Source organism: Lygodium microphyllum, chromosome 16 (genome assembly GCF_053477565.2).
Source record: "Lygodium microphyllum isolate KBCC chromosome 16, Lygodium_microphyllum_v1.1.10, whole genome shotgun sequence".
Taxonomy (NCBI): domain Eukaryota; kingdom Viridiplantae; phylum Streptophyta; class Polypodiopsida; order Schizaeales; family Lygodiaceae; genus Lygodium; species Lygodium microphyllum.
The window spans coordinates 138928834-138955107 of record NC_141150.1 but is presented as its reverse complement, the minus strand read 5'-3'; the positions used below and the strand labels follow the sequence as shown (position 1 = coordinate 138955107).

The 26274-nt window shown below is 40.5% G+C and overlaps 1 protein-coding gene across 1 annotated transcript in view; it reads right to left on the bottom strand.

The window, feature by feature from the left end:
* CBR (NADH:cytochrome B5 reductase 1) overlaps positions 1–23131 on the bottom strand; it is a 37820-nt gene extending 14689 nt beyond the window's left edge. The window contains exons 1-6 of the mRNA XM_087696485.1: positions 22800–23131; positions 22402–22543; positions 22237–22327; positions 22056–22133; positions 21853–21933; positions 21685–21774 (exon numbers count right to left, since the gene is read on the bottom strand). Of these exons, the coding sequence (XP_087552611.1) occupies positions 21685–21774; positions 21853–21933; positions 22056–22133; positions 22237–22327; positions 22402–22543; positions 22800–22920 (603 nt within the window). The 5' untranslated portion in view covers positions 22921–23131. The remainder of the gene's footprint in view (positions 1–21684; positions 21775–21852; positions 21934–22055; positions 22134–22236; positions 22328–22401; positions 22544–22799) is intronic.
* Positions 23132–26274: the final 3143 nt, after the last annotated feature.

Below are 26274 nucleotides of genomic sequence, written 5' to 3'. Positions count from 1 at the left end.
TTTCTTGCTCGACTACATGTTCCACTTCAAGATGCAAACATGATCAATTAAATGGTTGTTCGGGAACATGTGGAGCAACAGCAACTTGTTGTAATGTATCTGTTTGGACATTTACAACATGCTCTGATCCCAACGCAAGTGGTAGAACCTTCAAAAGCATCACCCATATCACATGGGGCCGGTGTATCAAGCTGGTCTTGTGAAAAGGTGTATGTGGCTTGCATTTCAAACTACTCTTATGAAAAGGCTGCATTTTCAACGAAGATAGCATCCCTACTAACAAAAATTTTGCAAGCACATGGATCGTATAATTGATAGCCTTTGTTTTCCACAATGCATGTTGGGAATAAAGGCCTCACACCTTTAAATGTGCTCGGGTATGAACACACTCTTAGCACTTGTACTTACACATATATATCTATCTAAAAACCTAAAGGTACACTCTCGTCAAAGTACCTATAACCGTGCTCACTCTCCGCTATTGCTCTCTCTTACACTCTCTGTCTCTCCGTGCCTAAGTAATACCTATTGTCTCGGTCATCATGCCTAAAACGTCACTACAAACTGGTATCAGAGCTAGCAAGAGACAACTCCAAGCATAGTGGGTAGTAGCAAGCAATGAAAACAAGAGACAACTACAGGCATAGTGAACGAGCACCACATGAGACTCCAGCGAGGGGACAAGTCACGACAGGCAACGGACACCGTGTGCAACAATCCACGGGACAGCAGTCGATAGGACAGGTCACGGCGGGCAGCAGTCTGCGGGAAAGGTCCAACGCATGGCGTCACTGGACGGCGGTCGGGCGGGCGACGTAACGCCTGACAGGTCACAGACTTGGACGTGGGTCAATGGACTCCTCGTCACATCCTTTTTTTTTCAAATTTTGAGTTTGCCTTTACCTCCTCTCCTCCGGGTGTTTGTGCACACAAGCACAATGTGCAAATCTATGCAGGTTTAGGCCCAGAAATTTGGGGCTTTTCTCGAATTTGGGGATCTCAACGCAAAATTGGACAATCTGACTCAAAATTTCCAAAGCCGGTGCACATTTGCCCGAGAATTTTGGGGCTTTTCACATTTTAGTGAAATTCTTTTAGTGAAAATTCTTTCAATTTCACTGAAATGGATTTGTCCAGATTTGGTGCAAGCAAGATGCAACAATGATATCTGTCTCAGAAATTGCATGAATTTGTGACATTTTGTCCCCGACATTTGGGGCTTTTAATATACATGCACAAATTGGGCTGAAATTTATCCTATTTCTCGACATTGATGCACATTGGACCCCGTGCAATTTGGGGCTTTTGCAGTTTGGGTAAAATTTGTGCAACATTTGGTCATTTTATGTACATGCAGGTTGAATTCCACACAATTTGGACATCAACACTTGGTAAAATTTGGGGGTTGTGCTGAAATTGCTCTATTTTGAAAAATTGAGCATGTTCAATGCATGACAGAGAAAATACAAATGTGTGGTTGATGCTTTGGACACAAAAATTTTGGGGCTTTTGACAGTTTGTGTCAAATTTTATGCCCGTGGGTACACGTACAACAGAAATTGCAGCCAAAATTTTGGGATTTCTCATGTAATGTGATGTATATGCCCTTGGAACAACTGTAATCAATTGTGGAATGCTGTAGCACATGGTTTGGTGCTTCCGAAAATTTAATTACAGATCTGAAATCTGTGCTTCTACGTGGTCATTTATTGCTGGTTGGTACTTGTTTGTACCTTGGTCACTAGGGGTGACAATTTGGGCTCACATTTGCTGATTTCTTGGTCACATTTGGGTTGAAAATCATGGCTGGCAGCAATGACAGCAATAATCTCATGCACATAAAGAAACTTAAAGGAACACATAACTTTGCAGTCTGGTAAAAGCAGTGCTACAATATCTTGTTGCAAAAGAAACAAGCAAAGCCGATAAAAACCAAAGGGGCAAAGCCCACGAACATGGAACAGGAAGATTGAGATGAATTAAATGAGCTTGCACGCTCAACCATCGAGCTATCGATTTCTGATGCCTTGCTGTTTAATATTGAAGGTTTGGATTCTGCATATGCTATATGGACTCGATTGGAAGAACTATATGCACAGAAGAGTGCTGCAAGCAAAGTTTATTGGCTGAAAAATCTTATGGATTTGCGTATGAAAGAGGGTACAGCAATGTCTACTCGCTTGAGTGAGTTTAACTCCATTTTCAACCAATTGGTTGCCTTGAAGTTCATGATTGATGAGGAATTTAAGGCTATTTTCTTGCTTTGCACTCTACCAAAGAGTTGGGATGCATTCACGACTACTATGAACAATTCTAATGTGATCCTTTTGTATGCTGATGTAGAAAGTGCTCTACTCATGGAAGAAATGAATAGGCAAAACAATGCATCCAGTAAGTCTTCCAGTGCTTTGCATACTAGGGGCAGATCACAGCAAAAGAGTAAATCTGATAGCAAAGGACGCAATAAATCCTGTGGCAAAGATATTGAATGCCATCATTGTGGCAAGAAGGGTCATATTAAACGTGACTACTACAAATGGAAGAAAGAGAAAGGAAAGGGCAAGAAGACAAATGATAGCAAGGAAGAGAAAAAAAGACAGTCAGTCTAAGAAGAGCAGTGTCAAAATTGAAGAGGTGAATGTAGTAACTCATGACAAAGATAGTGGGAGTGACATACTCTTTGTCTCTTCACACTTTGATGCACATGCTTTACTTGCAGATACAAATAATGACATGCATACCTGGATTCTCGATTCACGTGCTTCTTTTCATGTCACCCCTCATCATGAGTGGTTCTCTGACTATACAAGGGGTCGACATGGTGTTGTCCATCTTGGGGACAACTATGCATGTCACATTGCAGGTATTGGCAGTATGCACTTGCAATTTCAACATATGTCTTCACACTTCAGCATGCATGACACGTACCTCAGCTCAAGAAGAGCTTGATTAGCATAGGGCAGCTAGATAATGATGGTTTTCATACCACCTTTGGTGATGGAAAATGGAAGATTTGTAAGGGATCTAGAGTGATAGCCAGAGGGTGCAAGAGTGATACTTTGTATCCACTTCATGTATCTATGCGTGACCATGTTGTTGCCGTGACCGGGCAACCAAGTGTTTCTTTGTGCCAGGGCCGGTTGGGACACATGAGTCAAATAGGAATGAAAGTGCTTTCTCGTTTGGGTTAGTTGCCTTGTCTTCGTTATGCTGATTTTGAGCATTGTGATCATTATATTTATGGAAAACATACACAGACGTCTCATAAAAAGTCTCTTTCGCTGAAATCTTCTCCTCTAGAGTTAATACACTTAGATGTATGTCAGATACCAGGATTATCTTTAGGGGGAAAGAAACATTTTGTCACCTTTGTCGATGATGCTACACGAAAGATATGGGTTTATCCTATTCGTAGCAAGGATGAAGTGCTTGACAAGTTTAAAAAATTATTGGCATTGGCTGAAAATCAAACGAATAAGACACTTAAGTGTCTTTGCTCTGACAATGGTGGGGAATATGTGTCCAAGGCCTTTCAGGCATTTTGTGACAACAAAGGGATAAAGAGGGAGCTCACTGCCCCTCATAATCCACCCCAAAATGGAGTTGCAGAGCATATGAATCCGACTATACAAGATAAGGTCCATACGATGCTATCTCATGCTGCATTACCCCATGGTTTTTGGACAGAGTCTGTTATGACAACCGTTCACTTAATTAATTGGTCACCAAATAGGTCTTTGGGAAAGGGAGTTTGAAACCGACCTGTTCACTGAAAAGGGCGGTAGTGTACAACCAAAGTACATAAATGCTTTCACCCAATTTACAGTCGTCCACTTTACCTGAACTTAAAGACACAGAATCAAGAAGAAAAACAGGAAGCTAGAATGCTCCTGTTGCCACACAAACACCCTGTTGGCCCCTAAGTCAGGCGCCCCTTGCGGAATTTCTTTATTTTTAAAAAGAGAAAGTACAATGGGCGATCTTTCACCTATTCTGGGTGAAATTTGGCAGCATAACAATACAATTACTGACCCAAAACGAGCAGACCAGGAGGGGAAACTCTGCCCAAGTCTGAAACTTCTGGTTGGAGTGCAGAATTGACCATTTCAGCCTGCTGTATTTACTGGTTCAGACCTGTTCTGACACCTGTTTACAACTCATACTGTTCCCTGCACTGTTCAGCCCACTGTAATTACTGGTTCAGACCTGTTCTGAAACCTGTTTTCAGTTCATACTGCTCCCTGCACTGTCCTGCATCATCTGGGCCAAGTGCCCCTTGACTCTGACATCAATTGAGCTCTGAATTAACCTCTGAACAGTCCAAAAACAATACTGATTCAGTGCTGTTTCAGACACTTACTTGGTAGGGTTACCACCCTCACCTGTCCCTGCTGGGACAGCATACAACTATTCCTGTTCCTAGAGAAAGGAGGCTCTTGCCTCATGCAAAAACAGCATATTCCACACAGCTGTACCTGAATCAGAAGAAAGGCCCTTGATTCTGGAGCATAACCATACTGTCAGGGAGAGAGAGAGAGAGTAGGAAGCAAGCTCAACCCTCTGTGCATCATAGACAGGGTAGACCAGCTCTCAAGAGCTCTCCAATTGTAGCTATCCTTCTCAAATGAGCCCCCAACCATCAAAAAACTGCACGCCAGCCCTCTTTTGAAGAGGTAAGTGCACACATGTGTGCCAAGTGGCAGCATTGGAAGATATTTCCCACTCCAGCCTTCCAGTCTAAAATTCTCCATCCTCGGTGCAGAATTTGACCTCGGCACAGACCAAGGATTGATCCTCGTGCAAAAACGAAGATAATGACGCGAACAGATTCTGGGATCCAAAAATAGTAACTCCCTAAATTTTAGGAGTTGCTTCCATTGCATCCCACTAGTCTTCTGACCATCTTTGCTGACTATGGCTATATCCAAATCTGTAATGTAGCTCAACTGAAAGTGAATTTCCACTGATGACCCCACATGGACTAATCTCTTGAAGATTTGTCCATCTTCACTTTGAACTAGTCTCTTCCAGGCTAGTTCTTCAACACACTTGTCCATATACACTTTCACAAGTCTCTTCCAGGCTTGTAAATCTACAGTGCCATGAGTCTCTTCCAAACTTGTACTGGACCTTAACTGTCCAGTCTTGACTCACTAGACATTCTTGTCTGTTTCACATACTGGCCATGCAACTCAAGCGTTTAGATTTCAAGAGGGATTCTTCCAAAAAGAAAAACCAAATAAAATATGTAGTAAAGAAATCAACAAAAAGGTACTAGTTGTCACAGTCTTGTGACAGAGTTCCCCAAGAAGCGTAGTCGGGCAAGCCACCTTCATATGCTCACCTGAAAGTGTTTGGCTACGAGGCTTTTGTGCACATTCGTAAAGAAAAACGTTGCAAACTTGAGCCAAAGTCCTGTGAATGCATTTTCCTAGGATATGGTAACGAAGGTGAAATGAGATATAGATTGTGGGATCCCGAGAAAAGGAAAGTAGTACACAACAATCATATTATCTTCCGGAAAGATCACATGCATAAACAACCCGAAAAGACTGACGAGGTCTGTAGGGTTGTATTCCAGGAAGAAATACCTTTTGGACAGCAAAGTGTGCCCGCTATACAACAGCAGCAAATACCTGCTGTAAATGCAAAAAATGATGTTGGATATGATCAGCCAACTATTGCCCATGATAATGTGCCACTACATGTGCACAAACAGCCAGGACAACAAGCTGTTAATGCTAATTTGCAGACTGAAATGCCAAAACAGCATGCTGAAAATGGAAATTTCCAAGAACAGCCAACAAACAATGATCATTGGGTTAGGAGATCGTCTAGGGCTACTAGACAACCTGATAGATTTGTTCCTGGTCCAAATTATGTGGCTGATTATGTCATGTTGACAGACTGTGGTGAACCGTCTTGCTTCAAAGAAACAATGGACAAACAGGACAGCAAGAAATGGTATAAAGCCATGTTGTCAAAAATGGAATCTCTAGAGAAAAATGGCACTTGGGACTTGGTGCAGTTGCCTAAAGGGCAGAAAACACTTCCATGCAAATGGGTTTACAAGATGGTCACTTCTGATTCCTCACCAAAGTACAAAGTAAGATTGGTTGCAAAGGGGTACAAGCAAGAGCATGGAATTGACTTTGATGAGATTTTCTCTCCTATAGTCAAAATGACTACATTGAGAACCATTTTGGACTTGGTTGCAGTTGAAGATATGGAACTCATACAGATGGATGTAAAGACTACATTTTTACATGGTGATCTGCATGAAAACATATATATGCAACAACCTGAAGGGTTTGTGGAAAAAGGGAAAGAAAAGATAGTATGTAAACTCAAAAGGAGTTTGTATGGGCTGAAACAAGCACCAAGAGAATGGTATCATAAGTTTGATACATTCATGCAATCTCAAGGCTTTCATAGAAGTCAAGTGGATCACTGCTTATACACAAAGAAGGCAGTGGATGGCAGCCTGATTATCTTGGTTTTGTACGTTGATGACATGCTGATTGCTGGCACGGATACTCATGCCTTGGACTCACTAAAGCAAAGTCTTCGTGGCAGCTTTGGCATGAAGGATCTTGGTGATGCAAATCACATTCTTGGTATGCGAATACTCAGAGATAGATCAAAACGATTACTCTATCTATCTCAACAGGAGTATATCTCCAAGGTTTTGCAACGATTCAATATGGAGGGGGGGAAAACAATTGGGGTTCCATTGCCTCCATATGTGAAACTCAATGCAAAGGACAGTTCTACATCTGATGATGAGACAGCTGAAATGGCCAGATACCATATGCTTCAGCTATTGGCAGTTTGATGTACGCTATGGTTGCTACACGTCCTAACATTGCCTTTGCAGTGGGAGTGGTTAGTAGATACCTGGCAAACTTTGGAAACAAGCATTGGAAAGCAGTGAAAGATATTATGAGATACCTCAAAGGCACAAAGCAATTATGCAACTGCTTTGGAAAGCAGAAGGCATATGTTGTTGGCTTTACGAATGCTGACTATGTTGGTCATGCAGATTGCAGAAAGTCCACTTTTGGGTATGTGTTTACCTTCACAGAAGGAGCAGTCTCTTGGATCTCCAGGCTACAAAAGTGTGTTGCATTGTCTACTACAAAGGCAGAGTATGTGGCTGCCACTAAGGCATGCAAGAATGCTAGCACGGAATCTCATCTTTCATGCAAAGACAAAGCACATATAGGTGAAGTACCACTTCATTATAGATGTACTTGACAACAAGAGCATTGAGCTCGTTAAAGTGCATACAGATGATAATCCTGCAAACCTCACAAAGAGTCTTCCAGCAGAGCGGTTTACTCATTGCCGACAGATGATGAGAGTTGGATAGATGTATGTATTTCAACTTTGTACATACCTAGACTTAGCCGATTATTTTCTCCTCTTAAGACACATTGCCTTTAGGTGGGAGGTTGTTGGGAATAAAGGACCCTCATGTCTTTTATATGTGCTCGAGTGTGAACACACCCTCAACACACTTATACTTTCATATATATATCTATCTAAAAACCTGAAGGTAAACTCTCGTCATTGTACCTAAAATCGTGCACACTCTACTTTGCTCTCATGACATCATCTCTAAATACCCTGAAACAAGATATCCAATTTTAGAATAAAGTAAATGTCAAAGAGTGTCATACCAACAATGGCAGATGTAGGTGACCAATTGAAAATGTGGACAACGATGGCCACTACCTCAACCCATAAACACTCCAATGTGAACCAATCCGCCATCACAGTCCACACCATCTCAATTATGCCCTGGTTCTTCCACTCTAGTATGCTATTTTATTAAGATGTATTCATGTTAGCAAACTCTTAGCGAATGCCACAATCTACACGAACCTTGTGTCACGAGGACGTGAAATTTAGAGATGCTTTAATATTGCCAATAACATTTGATTAAGTTATTAATCAAATGTGCAAGATTGTTTAGCACGTGTTGCACATGGCAATTATTTCATGATAGCATTGATAGCATGCCAAGGACCCCAAGGATGCAATGGATGTCAAAGGTAAAAGTTGTGATAAGTTATACCAACAACATTTTGATGGTCAATTGGGGTCATCGCATCTGCACTCCTTGCCTCCTAGATACCAATTGTTTTGCTTCATTACCATCTTTGGGAGATTCAAGTAAAGGCTTTGGCATTACCTTCGATGCACTTACTATCTCGAAGGCGTGAAAGATGACTTCTTCTTGCTCTTGCTATCCTTCTTCGAACTACTCAAAAATCGGGTGAGCTGAGGATCCTTTGCTAATTCACCAAAGAGATTTGCTGTTGTCCACATCTGATTCTTGAACTAATCATCAAATTCCTCTTCACTTTAACGGTCATCAACCTCATTATAACTTGAAGGCCCTACATCTTGCCCAACAACATTTTCAGCTTATTGGTCATTGCTCGAGCCTTGTCAAAGATCAAGCATTGTATTTCTTCTTCCCCATGTGAGTATCCATATTGAGAGGTATCATCACTGCTTAATTCCATCTCATTATAAGAAGACATATTGCTATATTTTCTCAATGAGAGTAAAAATCACTACTAACACAAAGCTTTTCTTTACAATCAAGTGCCTCCAGTCCACCCAGAGCAACCTTCCTTCTTAGAGAGGATGGTAATTTCATGATCAATCACTTAATTACAATAATCAATAAATAAATATAAATTAAAATGCAAAATTTACCTTAATAATCTTGGACATTGGACACCTTGTTGGCCCCAAAATTGACGCCCCTTTCAATATTTCTTTAAAATTAATATCAATCCTTCTGACCTTGCCCAAAATTAAATGTGCCCCTCCATAATGGCATTCATTGAGTGATTAATGTCCATCCCTAGTGTCACCACTAACACTTATTCGTCAAACAACTATCCTAGGATCAAAATTAACACCAACAGACCACCAATACTAGTAGCACTTCCACTCCACCAATTTCGGATAGCTCTCATATATAGTGGATCTTGGATGTATTCAGTATGTATCCAAGGTACTATGCTAACAATATGTCTACTGAAAGGTCATTGTTTGGGTGACCTAACCACTAGGAGATACATGCAGATAAGTATGGTTGTTACCGTAGCTCTGAGATTATACTTTTGCATCAATTTGGGATAAATTCATGATCAATTGGGCATGAGCTTTTGTTAGCAGTCATGTTTGTCATGCCTTGTCATCTCCTGCCTGTGAGCCTCAGTCTGAGTCAGACAAGGACATTAGGAGCTCTGACATGTCTGTCATGTGTTATGATGGGGGAGGCTAGTCACTCTCAATTGGCTATCTTCGGTTGTGTATTTCTTTTTGGCCTCTTTTAGTGGGCAGCCACTGGCTGCCTGGCCACTTTTTGGTCACTGTTGTGGAGCACCCATTTTAGGGCATTTTTAGGGTTTGCGCCCATTTTAGGGTTAGGGTTAGGATTTGTCCTTTGCCTATTTATAGACAGCCCCCCTCCCCACTTGATCACTTGTCTTCTTGCAGATTCCGACACTCCTTCTCCCCCGTGGTGGTGCTGCCATCATCATCAACCTGATCTGGTGCCCTCACTGACGCTTCGGGCTGTGTGCAGGGACTGATCAATCCATTTCAGTGTATTCAGCATTCATTTCAGTCAGTGCAGATTTCTCTTCCTTATTTTCTGCTTTCTCTCTCTCCCACTCTACGGATCAATTGGTGGTCAATTGGTATCACTTTCGACTCTAAGACAATTGTTTTGGCCAATAAGTGTCAATGGCAACACTAGGGATTAGCATTATTTAATTAATTAATGCCAATCTACAGGTCAACAGAGGTTAGGGACCACTCGAGGTTGCAAATGGCCTAGCCAATTTAATTATGGATGGACACATTTAATTTTAGGCAAGATCAAAAGGACTAAAAATAATTTTTTGAATTATTCAATTTTAAAAATTAAATTAATGGCTGAATAATACTGAAAAAATGGGTATAAAAGGGTACCATTTGACAAAAATGCCAATGCAAACAAAGAAAGCGTTTTTGTGGGTTGGCTCCCATCCATTCAATCAATTTGGAGCCTAAGAGAGAGAGAGAAGGGGTTGCTAGTTCAATTTTCTACAGAGAACATAGCCATTGGAGACTGGGACAAAAACACGAGCTAATCTGGAGCTAGCAACTATAGGAAGACCTTTATCAACAACAAGCAATGGCATTCAACAATAGACAACATTCTAAAGGCTCCAAGCAACAAGTAACAACATTAAATGCTGATTGGTGTAGACTGCAAGCTAGTTCAAGGATTTTCCCTCGTGAAATTTTGAATTTTCTCTCTCACATGCCCTCACCTGTTCCAACCCATTCTCAAGAGATTTCAACATATCTCAACCATTTGGAGCATACCTCAACCAAATTTGGTAGAAGCAAAGAGAATTTTGCTATAAATCTCAAATTTCTACAAAAATTAGGGTTTCGCAACCACCTCAAGACCCGTGTGCCAATAGAAGATATTATACATTGAAATCAACACCTAATGCCCAACCATCTATTGCAAATTTGGAACAACATTTGGCTAGTTGGGGTCCAATTAGAGCAAGTCTTGTGCGAAAATCAAGGGACAGATTGCCCAACTTGTTTATTAATTGATGGAACAACAAAGGACTTTTGAATTAGTAAAGGAGATTGTGAAATCTCAGTTTGTAATCAATCCATTGATAATTGAAGTTAAAGAAATACCAAAAGGAACGTCAATTTTGGAACCAACACAATGTCCAATATCCAAGATTATTAAGGTAAATTATGCATTTCAATTTATATTTATTTGTTGACTACTATAATTAAGTGCTTGATCAAGGAATTACCACCCTCTTCAAGAAGAAAGGTTGGTTTCACCTTGGCTAGCTCATTGGAGATAAACTCCCTTTCTTTATCGAATCGCAAGGTCTCTAGTTTCCTATCAAACATGTGTTTTTCGAATATCAACCAATTCTTAAAGTGTGAGAATGCTTCAAACTTTAGCTCCAAGAAATGTGCTCATGTCATCTTGCTAAGATCATCAACAATTGGCATAAAATACAAACTTCCCTTAAGAAGCGTTGTCCTTGTCTTTATCAATCCACATAAGTCCATTGAAACAAGCTCTAAGAGCTCCTTTGCCTTGTGAGAAACTTTGCTAGTGACTACATCTCTATGCTACTTGCCATGAATGTAAAACACACATGGGAAGTGAGTCACCCCAATTTTCGACAATCAAGCTAACCATGAGTCATTCTCCTAAGATACTTGTGGTTGAGATGGTCAAATACAACATGCCATAGATTGGTCTATATCCGTGAAAAAAGAAAAAGAGAAAGAAACCAATGAAGCCCACATCTTGTAGACTCCATTCTCCTCATAACCTATCACAACTCTCCATGAAGAACTCAAAAGGAATCCTTACCAAACTCGACCGTAAATCGACCGTAAGACCAAGTGTACAAATCTTCCTCACTAAAAGCATATGATATATCAAACTCGATACATCAGGAACCTCCAATGTGTGAACACCCCCATGCCTATCCAACTTCACTTTGACATGGTATTAGAGCATTGAATGACTGACCCTATCTGAAGAGGAGCTTTCAGCGTGACACAAGGCTGCATTTTAGTGTTCAAGTGCGAGCAAGTGGGCTGCGCATCAGAAAAAGGCTGAGGTGAGCGTGGGCGTGTGAGAAAAGAGAAGATTTGCTGAAGCTGCTATTGTTTTTTTTATGTTAGAGAAGGAAGAAGGCTGTGTTTTTGGCCTTCCAAGTGCAGATTTTACCTTTTCATCGCCTCACGTGATTGAAGAAGGTTCGGGACACGAAAACAAGAGCCCCAGCAAGCTGCATTTTCACAGTCAAAAGGGATTTCTTTTGTGTTTGTGCAAGCATTGCAAGTGAAGATGTCTACAAAGACTAATATGGAGTTCCAAGCAATCGTGGACCGAAAGGTGCCTGTCTTACCGGCTCTTCCATCATATCAAAAGCTTGATGGTGACAATATCCGCAAATGGCATGTGATGATGTCGGCCATATTGGAGTATTATGATTTGGCAGAGCTTGTGATGGAGAAGATCAACCGGCTCTCGGTGAGAGATAAGTCCAAACTCTCTTCCAATGCTCATGCGAAGTTGACCAAAGCCCAACCTCATTGGAACAAACTAAATGCCAAGATTCGTTCTTTTCTTTTTGTCTTGTACAACAGCTGTGATAGCCCAAATAGAGCACTTGACGATGGCTCGAGAGATATGGCTGGAACTTGACCAGATGTACAACCGGATGACCCTTATGAAGAGGGTTTCTTTGAAGGTGCAGATGCGAACCTTGTCCGTGAATAAGTCTTCTCGGCTTCGGAAACACATCAATAAGCTTCGACAGCTTCAAATGTAAGTTCAAAATGTGGGAAAGTCCATTTCCTCCAAAGACATGACAATCACTTTATTGTCCCAATTGCCGCCACGATTAGGTACTTTTTATTCCGCTCTTATTGCTTAAGGGCGAGAGTCGACTCTTCGATGGGAAGAGTTGGTTTCTATGATCTTGGATCAAGAGAAACAAATGAAGGAACAGAATGCTTCCAAATCGAAGGCATTGATTGGTCAAGCCTCTCAGAAGAAAGGGAAGGACCAAAAGAAGGAGGACAACAAATCCAAGGACAAATAGAAAGAATCGATATGCCGTATTTGTAGTAAGATTGGCCATTGGAAGAAGAATTGGCCCGACGAGGACAAGAAGGACATCAAGAAGGACACGAACGATTCTGGGGTGGTGGCTGCACCCTCATCAGCTGCTTTCCTACACTTGGCGTTCATTGAGGACTCTACACCCAAGACTTCTAATGCTGCGATGACAACTCCCTAGGATCGAGAGTGGATTGTGGACTGTAAACGCCCCGAACAACGTAGTATGCTTAACAATTATGATATTCGCTTGTTTTCGAGATTTAATATAAAAGAGAATGAACACTTAAAGTTGAAAATGAAAATTACTCACAAAATTACAGCCATGAAAATGTAAAAGTAATGGAGACAAGATTAAGGGTTGAAGATGGGCAACCCCCCCCCGAAGGAATGTATTTCTACTCAACCCAAGTCCCTTAGGGAAAAGCTCAGTTACAATCAACCTGAGAGTGAGAAGAAGTAATTCTCACTCTCACAAGATCATGCAAAGATGTACAAACACACATGTATTATCTATTATGCAATGACAAGAACTGATTTCATTACAGTATGAGAGAAGAAAAAGGGAAAATCAGCCTTTCTCCATCGTTGATCAGCAGTACATGGATAGGGCTTGCTTCTTGTTGCTAAAATGGAAGAAAAAGCTCGAGAAGGAGGTGTTGTAATGAATTTACAGGCTTGCTGTCCTGTAAATAGCAGTGATAGAAGAGGGCGTATGGAGGAATTTGATAATGGAGAAGTGGGGGATGATGATGGGGATGGATGGGGCCAGTTTCTGGCTATCTGTGGGTGCTGTACATGAGTTTACAGCAAAGAAAAATGATGATGAATGAAGAAAAACGAGCTCTTATTTATAGGAGAGGGGAGAGCTAGTACAAAAGGGGAAAGTGGAGTAGCACAAGACAAGTGTCCAGCCACATGTCATGAGATGTGACAAGTGGTGGGACACTTGGAAACTTGTGTGTCTCTTCTCTATGGCCTTCCTTTTTGGGTTGAATACTGTCAAGAATAGAAACAACCAAATTTAGTAAGCACAATCAGAGTACAGAACTTACTATTTTTAGAATGATATCCCTATTTTTTAGGACTAGCATTTTTAGGCTAATTCGAGGCTCCTAAAATTTAGGGACCTCCTAAAATTTAGGGATCTCCTAAAATTTAGGGACCCCCCAATATGGGTATCATATGAAAGCTTTTTCCGTGTACATCGCAAAAATGGTATCCGAATCTTCATGTGACTTTCCTATGCAAAGAAATGTGCATTTCAAGCTTTCAGCCCACACATGCACATTATACAAGCATTTCATGATCATGCCATCTTGTTGATTGTAACTGTCTGTTCTGGTGGATCTAGCCCACACTTCAAGGCATCAATCCTTTCTGTGTGCCAATCTAACGCTGATATGCGTGAGTTCTAGTCACAGGCGCCCAATCGGGTCATATAGGTGGAAGTGTGAACTATCTTTTCTCTAACCCACCGCATGGGTCCACCATAACCTGTGACATCATCAGTGGCCAGCTCCAATGCACTTTTCTTTATATCTAATTAGTGCAAAGGAAATAAATTTAATAAATCATTATATAGACAAATTAATGAAAAAGGATACAAATTCTGTTTCTATAGAGTTGTGACATGTACAATAGTGCCTCCCGGCACATGACTCCTACGCCAATTGGCGTTGCCCATTTGCGGCCCTCGCATGGGCACATTCTCATAAGAGACAACTCTTCTGTGTCAATTGCAACACAAGGTGAGATGCAGCTGATTCCAGATGGACATGGTGGTACCCACACTTCCGAGGTGTTACATGTGCCAAGTTTAGGGTATCATTTGCTTTCGGTCCATAAGATTTGTTCTCTTGGTCTCTTGGTGGAGTTTGACAATGACGTTCGAGTTTTTGATCGTGGATCGAGAAAGGTTCTCTTTAGGGTATGATGAGAATGGCATGTACAAATTGAAGTCTTTTTCTACTCTTACTTCTCTTCTTCTTACCACTCAGACACAATTCGAGCTACGGCATGCTCGGTTTGGCCACCTGAACCATGAGTATCTTCGGAAGGCATCACGCAGATCGCTTGTTCGAGGTTTGCCGAACATAGTGGTGAGCCAATAGCCATGTGTCTCCTACATTTGTGGAAGGCAGCAAAGGGATGTGATTCCCAACAAAGCTTCGAGGCAGTCTACTTCACCTATGGAGCTTGTATCTATGGATCTTTGTGGCCCGATGAGGAATGAGTCCCTGAAGGGGAGTTGGTACTTCATGTTGATCGTAGATGACTACAGCAGGATGACATGGGCCTACTTGTTGACTCTGAAGTCGGAGGCTTTCTCCCACTTCAAGGATTGGCTTCTCTTCGAGGAGAACCAATCGGACTGGCGATTAAAAACCTTGCAATCAAACAAGGGTGGTGACTTTGTTTCTAATGAGTTTGCTCGTTTTTGTGCAGATAGGGCCATTCACCAGGAGTTTGCTAATACAAAACACTTCTCAAGAAAATGGCATTTTGGAGCGGAAGAACCAAAGTGTGATTAAAATGGCGCGCACCATGATGGAGCACCGATAAACACCTCAGTTTTTGTGGGCCGAGGCAATGGCTACAGCAATCCACATCCTAAATCCATCTCACTTCAGCCGTTGACAAGATGACACCTTTTGAGACTTACTTTGGGACTAAGCCTGAAGTCTCTTATTTCAAGATCTTTGGGTGTGACACCTATGTACACATCTCGAAGATGCATCGTGACAAATTTGAGGTAGCTCTCCGACGACAAGTCTTTGTTGGCTATAGCTCCTAGTCCCAAGGTTATCGCTTGTGTGATCCCGTAAAGCGAGATATCTACACGAGCCAAGATATGAGGTTCATGGAAGTTCCAACCACAAAGGGAGATGGGGAGCACCCCATACTTGGAGATCCAAGAGAGAGTTGGGCTCCCGAGACAACTCCTTTGGAGCCAAAGCCTCTTGATGGAGATTCTTCTTCAGATATTGAGTCTTCTCTTCCATCGACTATCCCACTGGAGATTCTCCCGATGGATGTATCCAAGTCTTCAGTCGATGGAGAGCGCCGAGGAGAGATCCGACCTTGTTAGGCCCGTGACACCCTCCATGATTCAAGGATCGAGGGGATCCTTGAGGAGTGGAAACAGCAGGATGGACCGCGGAGGTCACAATAACACCAAGCACATATTACGGAGCTTGCTTGCTCTAACTACTGTTTGATGTCCCGTGTTATGCGCGATAGAGAGCCTACATCAATGAAGGAGGCTTTACAATCTAATCATTAGCGGAAGGCGATGGAAGCCGAGTTGGAGACTATTGAGCAAAATAGCACTTGGTAGCAGTGCCACGTAGCAACAATCGAATTGTCCATGACTGCAATCGACTACAATAAATGCAATCAACGTACCTATTTTGGACAATTTTCATAGAACCATGTAACCAACCTTTTTTCCGTGGATGGGTGGTAAATCCCTCATTACAAATAAATTACAGCAACGAACAGTTAATACAAATCTGAAAATACAAATTTAGCTATTGATCTTGGACAATGCGCACCCGATTGGCCCCAAAATTGGCGCCCCTTTCGGTATTTTTTTAGCTTTATTGAAGAATAAGTTGATTTACAATGGGATTTCCCCAATCCCTTTCAGTATTTCAACTCCCCTTGCTATGATGAATCACCAACAAGTCTTTAATCCGATTTGCCTTTTGTTCGGGCAATCAATTGGCCTTCACCCGCTTTGATGGAAATGGAAAATGCCCAAAAATTAATTATTTGATGGTCCCTCTACTTAAATAGGCTAAAAACAACTTCAGCCTTGTTCAATCCAAGTCTTGGAGCTTCCAATTTCTAGCACAATTCTTGAGGTTGCTCGTAAATCCTAATTTTTGTTGTATATTAGGGTTTATAGCAAAGAAGTCTGAAATTTCTCAACCTCCAAGGGTCCAAATGCTGAGATCTTCAAAGCAAGGCTATGAAATGGTTGGAAGATGAGAGGGAAAGCTGTAAAGAAAGAAAATTCAAAGTTTTATCGCGAAGAATGACTAAAAATCAATCAAATGTAGTTGCTGCCCTGCCACAACAGCTTGTAGATGCAAAGAACTGAAGAAAATCGGTCATTTACAGCTGTTGCTCTATCTCAACAGCCTGTAGATGCTGTCTCGTGTTATTGATTGGTCTTCTTCTACCCTTGGCAACCTCAAAAGGTCCTCCAATGGCTGCAAATCAAACCAGCAACCCTCGCCTCCCTCTCCCTTGCAGGATGAATTTGTAGAAATGCTTCACTCCAATCTCTAAAGACGTTTTTCAATCTTACATGGGCATTTTTTACTAGTAGCAACCTTCCCAAATGGTTTTTTCAGCATTTTTCATGATTAAATATTAATTTTCAGTTTAAATATTGAAAATTAATCTAATAATTATTTTAATAACTTGAAAAATAATTTGACTGACCAATAATTAAATTTGCTAGGCAACTTACATTCCCGAGTGTCTTTGCACCATCTTTGACCATTAGATTGACGTTAGATACCATTAAACATCACTTCTCTAGTGTCACCAACTGACGCTTATGGCCAAATGGATGACCTAGGCCAACAACTGGCACCAGATACCACCAAGTACTTGTGCAGCATAACTTGTAGCAACTTTTGCCTTTGACATCCCGTGATTTTCTTGGATCTCGGGCTCGTAAATTTACTCTAACCCTAGTTACACCTCACATGTGCAACATTTACTTAACCATGTGATTAAAAATTAATCCACATATTAAGTGAGATTTCAAAAATATATGTCCTCGTGACAATTTTCAAGACATTCTTTTCAACCTTTTTAAGGCTAAGTTTGCAACAGACTTGATCACTTGTATCTGATAGATTTCAACCTGTTGGTGACAGAAACAACACTTGAGACTGACAGAGATTGAGATCTTCAAGGCAGAGACATACGCAAATATTCTCTCTACACCCGTGTATAATTCTGCATCCTGATATTCTTCACTGTATATTTTTTGCCTTTCACTGTATTTTTCTCTCTTCTCTCTCCGTTCACTCTTTGACACGGTCATTCGCTTCTGCATTGCTTCACTTTGACAATATCCACTGAAGATCTCACCTTGCATATACTAAATTTGCATGTGTGTCCTTTGGAGCTAGGCTGTCTATAAATAAATTGAAAAAAAAAAAACAAGTCAACCAATAAAAAACTAGCCAACTACACAAATAATTTTTAAAATGCTAACTGCAAGCTACCTACCATGTGGCACTTGCATGTCTTACCCAACGGATACAAGCCTATCTGAAGATATCATCCATCCAAGAAATGCAAGCTCATTCCTCATATCCTCCATTTTGTTGATAGGTCCTTCATGGAAGGCGAGTCATCGATTGAGAGCATGCAAAGCTACTTCTCCAAGGTAAATATTGGGGATAAATGTCTTCTTATAATAAAGAGAAAAAAGCCTTTTTCTCACTTATGCCACTATCTTTAACCTATGCACATAAACAAAAACAAAGTCCTAAAGGCTCATAAGAAAAAAAGATCAACCTCTATAATTGAGCCTATCCCAAAGGATACATGATCAATAAATAAACCAATAGCAAGACCCTCCATAAGCTAAGAAATAGAAGTTGTGAGAAAAGCCTAAAGATTAAAGATATCAAAAATACACTCCACTTAGCAAGATTTAAGGGAGTAGTTTGATCCATCCAAACAATCTTCCTTGAGTAGAGAAGAAAAAATAAGTACATGTGCAAAAGGTGTCATCATAGGTATCCTAGAGCCAAAAGGATGGGCCCTACAGGAGACTATGAAGAGAGGGGAAAGGAGGTGGCCACTCCAATCTACGTGATCAATCAAGAGAGAATTCCCATTCAGAATAAGACTCGGATCTCAATCTTCACAATAATCACATCATCTCTCAAAGAAAGTACGAGTAGACTCTTCATCGTAAGTCATCAAAACCTTCAAATTGGTAATATTCCATATCTCTACACCTACAAACACACTAAGCCTATTAAATTTGACTATGGAATAGCCCAAATGGAGAGAATAATTAGATATTCTTATGAAGAAACAAATATAAATGTCCCATCTTTATTGAAAGCACCTGTAAGATGCAAAAAATCTTTGTTTTATACCATAAACAAGAGGCTGAATTTTTGTATTTTCAACGGTAGGGTGGCCTTTAAAGAAAACTTGTGTCCTCACTTAGGCAATGATACAATATGAGTGTGCAACAAAAAAGAAACATAAACACAAAGAGAAAAGGAGATGAAAAAAGACAATATGAATGAAAGAGAAATATAATAGCCAATCATTTCCTGGACAGTGAGTACGACAATGCCACGTCAGCAAGCGCCATGTCAACATCTACAATTGAACAGTTGAATACAGTCGGACAATTTTTTTACTGCAGTTAACTATATTTAATGCAGTCGACCTGGTGCAGCTATTTCCTATTTTTTGGCTATTTATAGCAAGTTTGTGGCACACTCCAACATTCATTATTTCAAATTCTGATCTTGAGATCTGTTGGCTGAGATAGACTGTGCTCAAGCTGACAGAGATCGAGGTCACCAAATCAAAGACATACGCAGATATTTCCTGTCCCCTTGTATATTTCTGCACTCTTATACAACATACTACACCATAGATTTTCTGTGTTTACACTGTCTCCTTTTCTCTTTCTCTCCTCTCTATGTTCACTCTCTCTCGGTCTTTGTCCTACGCTTCCGCATCTTTGCACTCTGGCAAAATATGCACTAAATTTAAAAAGAGTGCTAATTACAACACTAGACTAATCAATCCTTGCACTCAACCCAAAGTGTCAATGAAGACACTAAATCAAGCTAGAAAATGATAACACTAAAGACGGTGACAAAGACGAAATGTGTAGCTAACAATCCTTGCGAATGTTGAAGAAGAATACTACAATCTATGTGAGCACTTGCAAAAGACAAAAAGAGATTATCTATTCCACAAGTGGACTGACTATATATAGCCAAACTCCACCAAATTTGGCTAACCAACAGCCTAGGGACTGACCAATCCCAACTCATACAAAACAGTTGCCACTCTCTAAAAAATAGGCCACCCTAGACAAATCACAAATACCTAGCTCCTATTGTGACTTCTGGACACTCTAGCTTCCATGGTGTGAACACTCCTAACACTCACTAAAAAAGAAAAACACACAAACTAAGTGATCTAAAGACTAAAACAGTCAAAGCTTCAATGTCCCTATCAAACTCTAACAAGACTAACAACCAAGATATGACAGACTACCAAAATGTGGCAAGCTAACAATTTCATGGTAACTCCATAAACTCTCTTGGTTAAGCCCTTGATTCCTTCAACCAACATGGAGCTTTCCCTGCCAACTCCGAGCTTCAAGTATCTCTTTAATGCTACCACAACGGCTACTTCTCCAACACAACTCTTCTATCTCAACTGCTTCTACATCTACTTTATCACATTCTCAATTACTAGATAACAAACATCAACTCCTCCGTCAACATCAAGATCCAGGGTTATGAGAGGGAATTACCTTTCCCACATGGTACATATGGGTTTTAATATTGTCTTCTTGAACTCAAGATCAACACTCCTTTCATGTTGCATCTCTCTTTGGATTGTATCCATCATTATAATATTCATTCTTACGCAAGAACCCTAAGTCAAGTGAGCAGTTTCCTCCACAATTGTCATCATCATCATCGTCATCTATCCTCTCTCTCACATTGAAGATGTTGCCCCTTCCTACCAAAATGTCTTCCATCTTCAACCAGCTCCCACCAATCTCTTAAGAGCGGCTAGCAACCATCAACAATTGCCCACACCCCTCTAATGGCTAGGTTTCAATCACCAACCTACAATGAATATATTCCTATCTACCACATGTCAACCTACTATTGTATTTTCATCAAGCGGCTTTGTTCAAGATTGCTAGTCTTTTCCAAATCTATAGTTCACTACTACAAATTCCAAAAAAGTCAATTTTCCATCCTCAACATTAATTTTTTATTATTTTACATCCACAAATAGCTCTTCGCTACTTCATGACATTACTCTCCATCAATATCAAATCCACATACGTCACTCTCTCGCACTCTCAACCTACCTAATCAAGTGAGCAATTGTCGAATATCTCCACTCTTTGAGCATCAATATCTATATGATCTTCTTCACTCATTTATATTCAATATTCAAATTATTCAACAAATCCTACTTTTCCACTCTTTTTGGATTTAGTGCAATTATCTAAGTGTATTGTGTTTTAGTCATATGCATACATTCTATGTTTCCTCTGAGCAAAATCTAGCATATCTTACAAATATTGATCCTCATTCCGTACTTTTTGGATTCAAAGGAAAAACATGGCAACTACAAGACTTTCCTTGAAGTCTTTTCTGGGAAGAAACTTCAGCCTTCAATACTCTTAGCTAACTTCATGCAATCGTGCAACTACTACATTCTTCAAAGGCAATCATAGTTCCATGGCACCATAATGAAAGTTTTATTCTTCAAAAGTTAGCTCGGCAATGCTATTGGCCTAGGATAAAGCACACATTCACTAGAAGGTAATATTGCCAACAAGAAGGCAACCCCCAATAACACTCATATGGCTGGCCCCCATATAGAACATTGTAATTATTATATTTCATTATTGTATCCTACAAGACTCATTTTGGATATAAGTCTACAAGCTATGTATCGAACCCAACAATCATTCGTTAAAGAAGTTTTCCATTTGAGATCCCTTTTTCCTACCTTTATCAAAAAAACACACTAACATTAGATGTAACCTTTCAATAGTCTTTAGAAGATATGTAACATTTCAATAGTCTTTAGTCCCTATGCCTTTAGAAGATCTACATCTACATCTACATCTCTCTCTCTCTCTCTCTCTCTCTCTCTCTCTCTCTCTCTCTCTCTCTCTCTCTCTCTCTCTCTCTCTCTCTCTCTCTCCCCCCCAGCACACACCATACCTTCAAGAGAATATCATCATATGTGACATTGGCATACAGCAAATAAATTTTAGTTTTGTCTTTTGGATCCTCCAAGATGGCTCTAGCAACCTGCAAGTACATACAATGTCTCTTCAGCCATAACAGCACTCGCAAAAATCAAGCTTTGCTCAAACTTGTGAAAGCTACCTGGAACATTGGAGTGATACCCGTTCCACCTGCAAGCATCCCAAAAGCATTCACTTGGCCTGGGATGTACCGGAAGCGACCCTGGTAGAAATGCAGCATGGCCAGACTGGTGAGAAGGCTGTGCTTACATAAGTTCTTTGGGCCACATGAGAGTTCCTGATGTAAACTAAGACACAAACTGCTTGATCGCATCCTAAGCGTACCTTTGGACCTCGCACAGATAAAGAATCCCCTACTTGAAGCTTGCTAAAATGATGCGACATTCTGCCTTGAGGATAAATCTGTGCAAACAAATATGGAACTTAATGACTGCCAGACATTAGAAAAGATTAAAAGATTATATAAAACCAATAGGCCGCAACAAACAGCAGCAGGTCAACTTACCTTGATGACCAATTCAAAATATCCCACATCTGAGTCGAGTGTTGTAGGGGTGTAGGGTTTAATAACCTCTTCACCGTCCTTATCTTTCCCTCTGTCAAGCATACAGAGAAGTCACGGCATGTAAATATAACATAGGAACTTGAGGTTATAAGTGGCCATGCTTACAGGCAACTGACGTGCTGGCCAATAGGCAGGCCGAGCACAGAAGTGGGAGTTGGCAAACCAAATCGAAACTTGACAACATTGTGGCTGACTTGTATGCGCTGCACCAGCTCGAAGCTTCGCCATGATTCTGGATCGAGGCAACCTGGGAACATATAGGGATTGAAAAATTATCAGATCTCAGACACTGGATACGCAATCACAAGGGATGCAATGAGGGCTGTGGATCCCCTGTTGCATCTGTGCAGATGCCTAACTGCATACACGTGAATGGTAACCAGGAAATGCGAAGGGATAAATGTACGCACATGCCTAAATCCACACATGTACAAAGTAACCACGTGATAATTTAGGAAATGCACAAAACGACAAGCGTAACATGCAGGCTTTAGGGTTTGTACCTTTCGGCTTCTTGGACGAGAGGAGAACATAGGAAGCGCCTGCTAGCACGGCGACGACGGCGACGGCTATTCCAGCGAGGGTGACGGGATCCTGAGGAAGAAGCTCGGTGATGGAAGCCATAGCCAGCTCCGCACCTGAGCGAGCGCACTCTCTCTCTCTCTCTCTCTCTCTGAGTGTGAGTGGTTGTGTGCGTCGTGATGGTGAAGGTCCGAAAAGAGGTTCAGAGAAGAATGGTAGGAGACGACATACCACCAACCCATGCGAAGTTTCAACCCCCTGTTTTCCTGCTGTACTGTTTGGTTTTGAACTCTTTCATCGCCCATAGCGCGAAACGTGACTCTCGTTGACCAGTTAATCGCCACTGAAAGTCCCACTCTGACTGGTGCCCGGGGAGACACACACCCGTCCGGACTCCGTCCCCCCGCGCGATTTTGAGAAGCCACCAAAAGCGTCCCCCACTCAGGCTGGTTACACACCAAGCCCTGCACGCCTAGCTCCTCTAAATTTGGCCAATCACAAAAGACCCTTGTCCCAAATGGGTGTACCCCTCTTTACACACAAATTGTGCCCAGATGCTTGTTGTTTGGGGAGCATTGAATGCTTCCGCCACCTTGTTTTTGCCTTCAACAAAGTGGGGGACCTAGGGCAACCTCTCTCGCCCTATTTTTGCCTTCAATAGAGTGGGGGACCTAAGGGCAACCTCCCCCGCTTTAATGTGCCTGCACAAGGACTATTGCCTATCATGGTTCAACATGCAAGGTCCATCCTTGTTGCACATTTTTCCATTGCACTTCCTATTGCTACTCTAGTTTTTTTAAATGCAAACTCCCAACTCCTTATAGATGAAGTTGGTGCTTGTGCTCGTTGCATGATTCCGCCCTTCCCATTGCTGTTCTGGTTTTTTTATGCATGGACTCGTTGTTTGATACCGCATGCTTGTGCTTACTACTGATTCTGCCCTTTCCTTGCTGCCCATGATGGATTTTTGGTATGTTGCCACCATTGGAGACTACATGCATTTGTGACAGACTTCAAGTATGCATTTCTTTATCCTCCTCTTCTCCAATAGTTCAACTTTTAAACAATGCATGAATATATATTGGTCTATGTCAAACCATGTCTGTCACATCAACTGTGCAATTCTTTTTCCTCCTCCTCTCCAATATAAACAATGCAAGAATATCTATTGGCCTATCTCAAACTATGTTTGTCACATCAACCAAGCACATTCTTTTCCTCCTCCTCTCTAATAGGCTAATAGGCTACCCTTAAACAATGCATGTATTGCTATTGTAGTTCGTAGTTTACAATCTAGTAGACGGATTTTGTCTACAATCCAATAGACCATTTCCAAGCTGCCCTTAAAACAAGGCATGTTTTTTAGAAATTGCACTAGGTACTAACCCACCATTTGTTGTGAATAAATTGTACACATTTAGTCTAACAAATCAAGAATTGCTTCATGTACTACACTAACAAAGATAAGGGCTACATGCAATTCTTCTTCATCCTCCTCTCTAAGAGATTGCTCTTTGGTGATTCTAATTGCATGTCTCTTCTTCCTTTTCCTCTCCAACAAACTAATAATGAATTGTCAGGCTGCAACAACAAATGAACATTTGACAAGGTAATCATTGCAATATTCCCTCTCTACTTATCTTTCTTTTGAATCTTCTTTTTCTTATTCTTCTTCTTCTTCCTTAAGGGATTTGCAGGCTAATTGGATTGGATTTGTTTTCTCACTGTAGGTTTGGGATTTCTTTTTCATAGGCAAGCTCACATATGACATAATTTGCCCAAGTAAACGACAGGTATGCTCCTATATGATTTCAATTTCTACACATTTTGAATACATAAGAGATTAATACTTTAAGAAAATAGATTATGCAATGACCAGTGGTTGATTAGGCATAAATGGATGTACAATTTAGGGATAAATTGAAGTACAAAATGACTATTATATTTGTAGTATATACTGGTCTATATGCATGATATATAATAGTACATATATGTATGTATCACCATCATGCATAATACATACATGGTGGTAAGTAGTACATGAATGGTGGAAATACAAAAGAGTTCAAATTCTTTAAGATATGGATTAATGCTTTAACTAATGTTATGCATTAACATATTTGTAGTTTAAAATGTGCAGATTTTGTATACATTGATTAGGCATGAGCTAATGTATAGATTGGTGCATGTAAATTGATATGTATGGTGGTAATACAAAAGAGATCAATTTTTTACAAATATAGATTGATGCTCAAACTAATGTGACGCATAAACATATGTGTGCATTGGAATGTATAGATTTTGTATACATTGCTTGGGCATAGGCAAAGACCAATGTTTAAATTGGAATGTAGAACCAATAATTGACTAGGCATAAGTTGATGTATAGATTGGTACTAGCATATAAATTAATGTGTATGCATAGTACTTATATACCATAGTAGTTAATGCATGCCATGCTAGTATCACATATACCTATCATATGATAGTATGTATATATCTATATATGTACTATCCTATATGCCATATTAGTGCATATATATCTATATACCTATCATATGATAGTACATATATATACTACCATAATGCATATGCATCTCATTAATGTTTGTATTGATGATTTAATTTTAAATTGATATTGTTGGATTGTGTATAAACGAATATATTGATTGATGTATGGAATGATGTGTGGATTATGCATAAAGTGATATTCAAGTTGATGTACGAATTATGGATAAGTTTAATTTTTATTGCATTTATTAAGTTGCCAATAGACCTAATGTGTGAAATGTCGACAAAACTCATATTGAATTATGAAGCTAGTCCATCTATATTTTGGAACACTCATTGGTAGCAATTGTATGCATGGAGTCCTATTTCCAGTGCCAAAACTTGTTTTAGGGTCATAAGTTTCATCTCATTGGTAGCAATTGTATGCATGGAGTCCTATTTCTAGTGCCAAAACTTGTTTTAGGGTCATAAGTTTCATCTCAACCCATTGCGTCTCAAGCAACTACTAAAATATTGTGTAATTATTGTCCATAAGGTGGAACTTAATAGAGTCACAAGAAAGCAATCCCATGGAGGAGTATCAACAATTTATGTCTCGAATGAGCCATGACGCAATGTATAGGAACTGCTTAATGTAGTTTCCTATGGCACCTTGGACTTCCCACATTCCAAGCCAAAGTGTGGGTGGGGGTATTCCTATAAATGCATTTACAAGCTACCCTCCATTGATCACTCCTTGTCCTCCTCAATTGCACCTTTCCAACAACCAAGCTACTTGGGTGTGAAGGGAAGTATTCTACACCCAATACCACATAGTCCCTAGCATGGCCCTTGGCAAACACAACATGCATCACCTCCACAAGGACCATAAGCAATAAGTTATTGCAATCCAACCCAAGACACATGCGATGAGGTTGAAGTGATTCAAAACCAAGTGTCAACAAT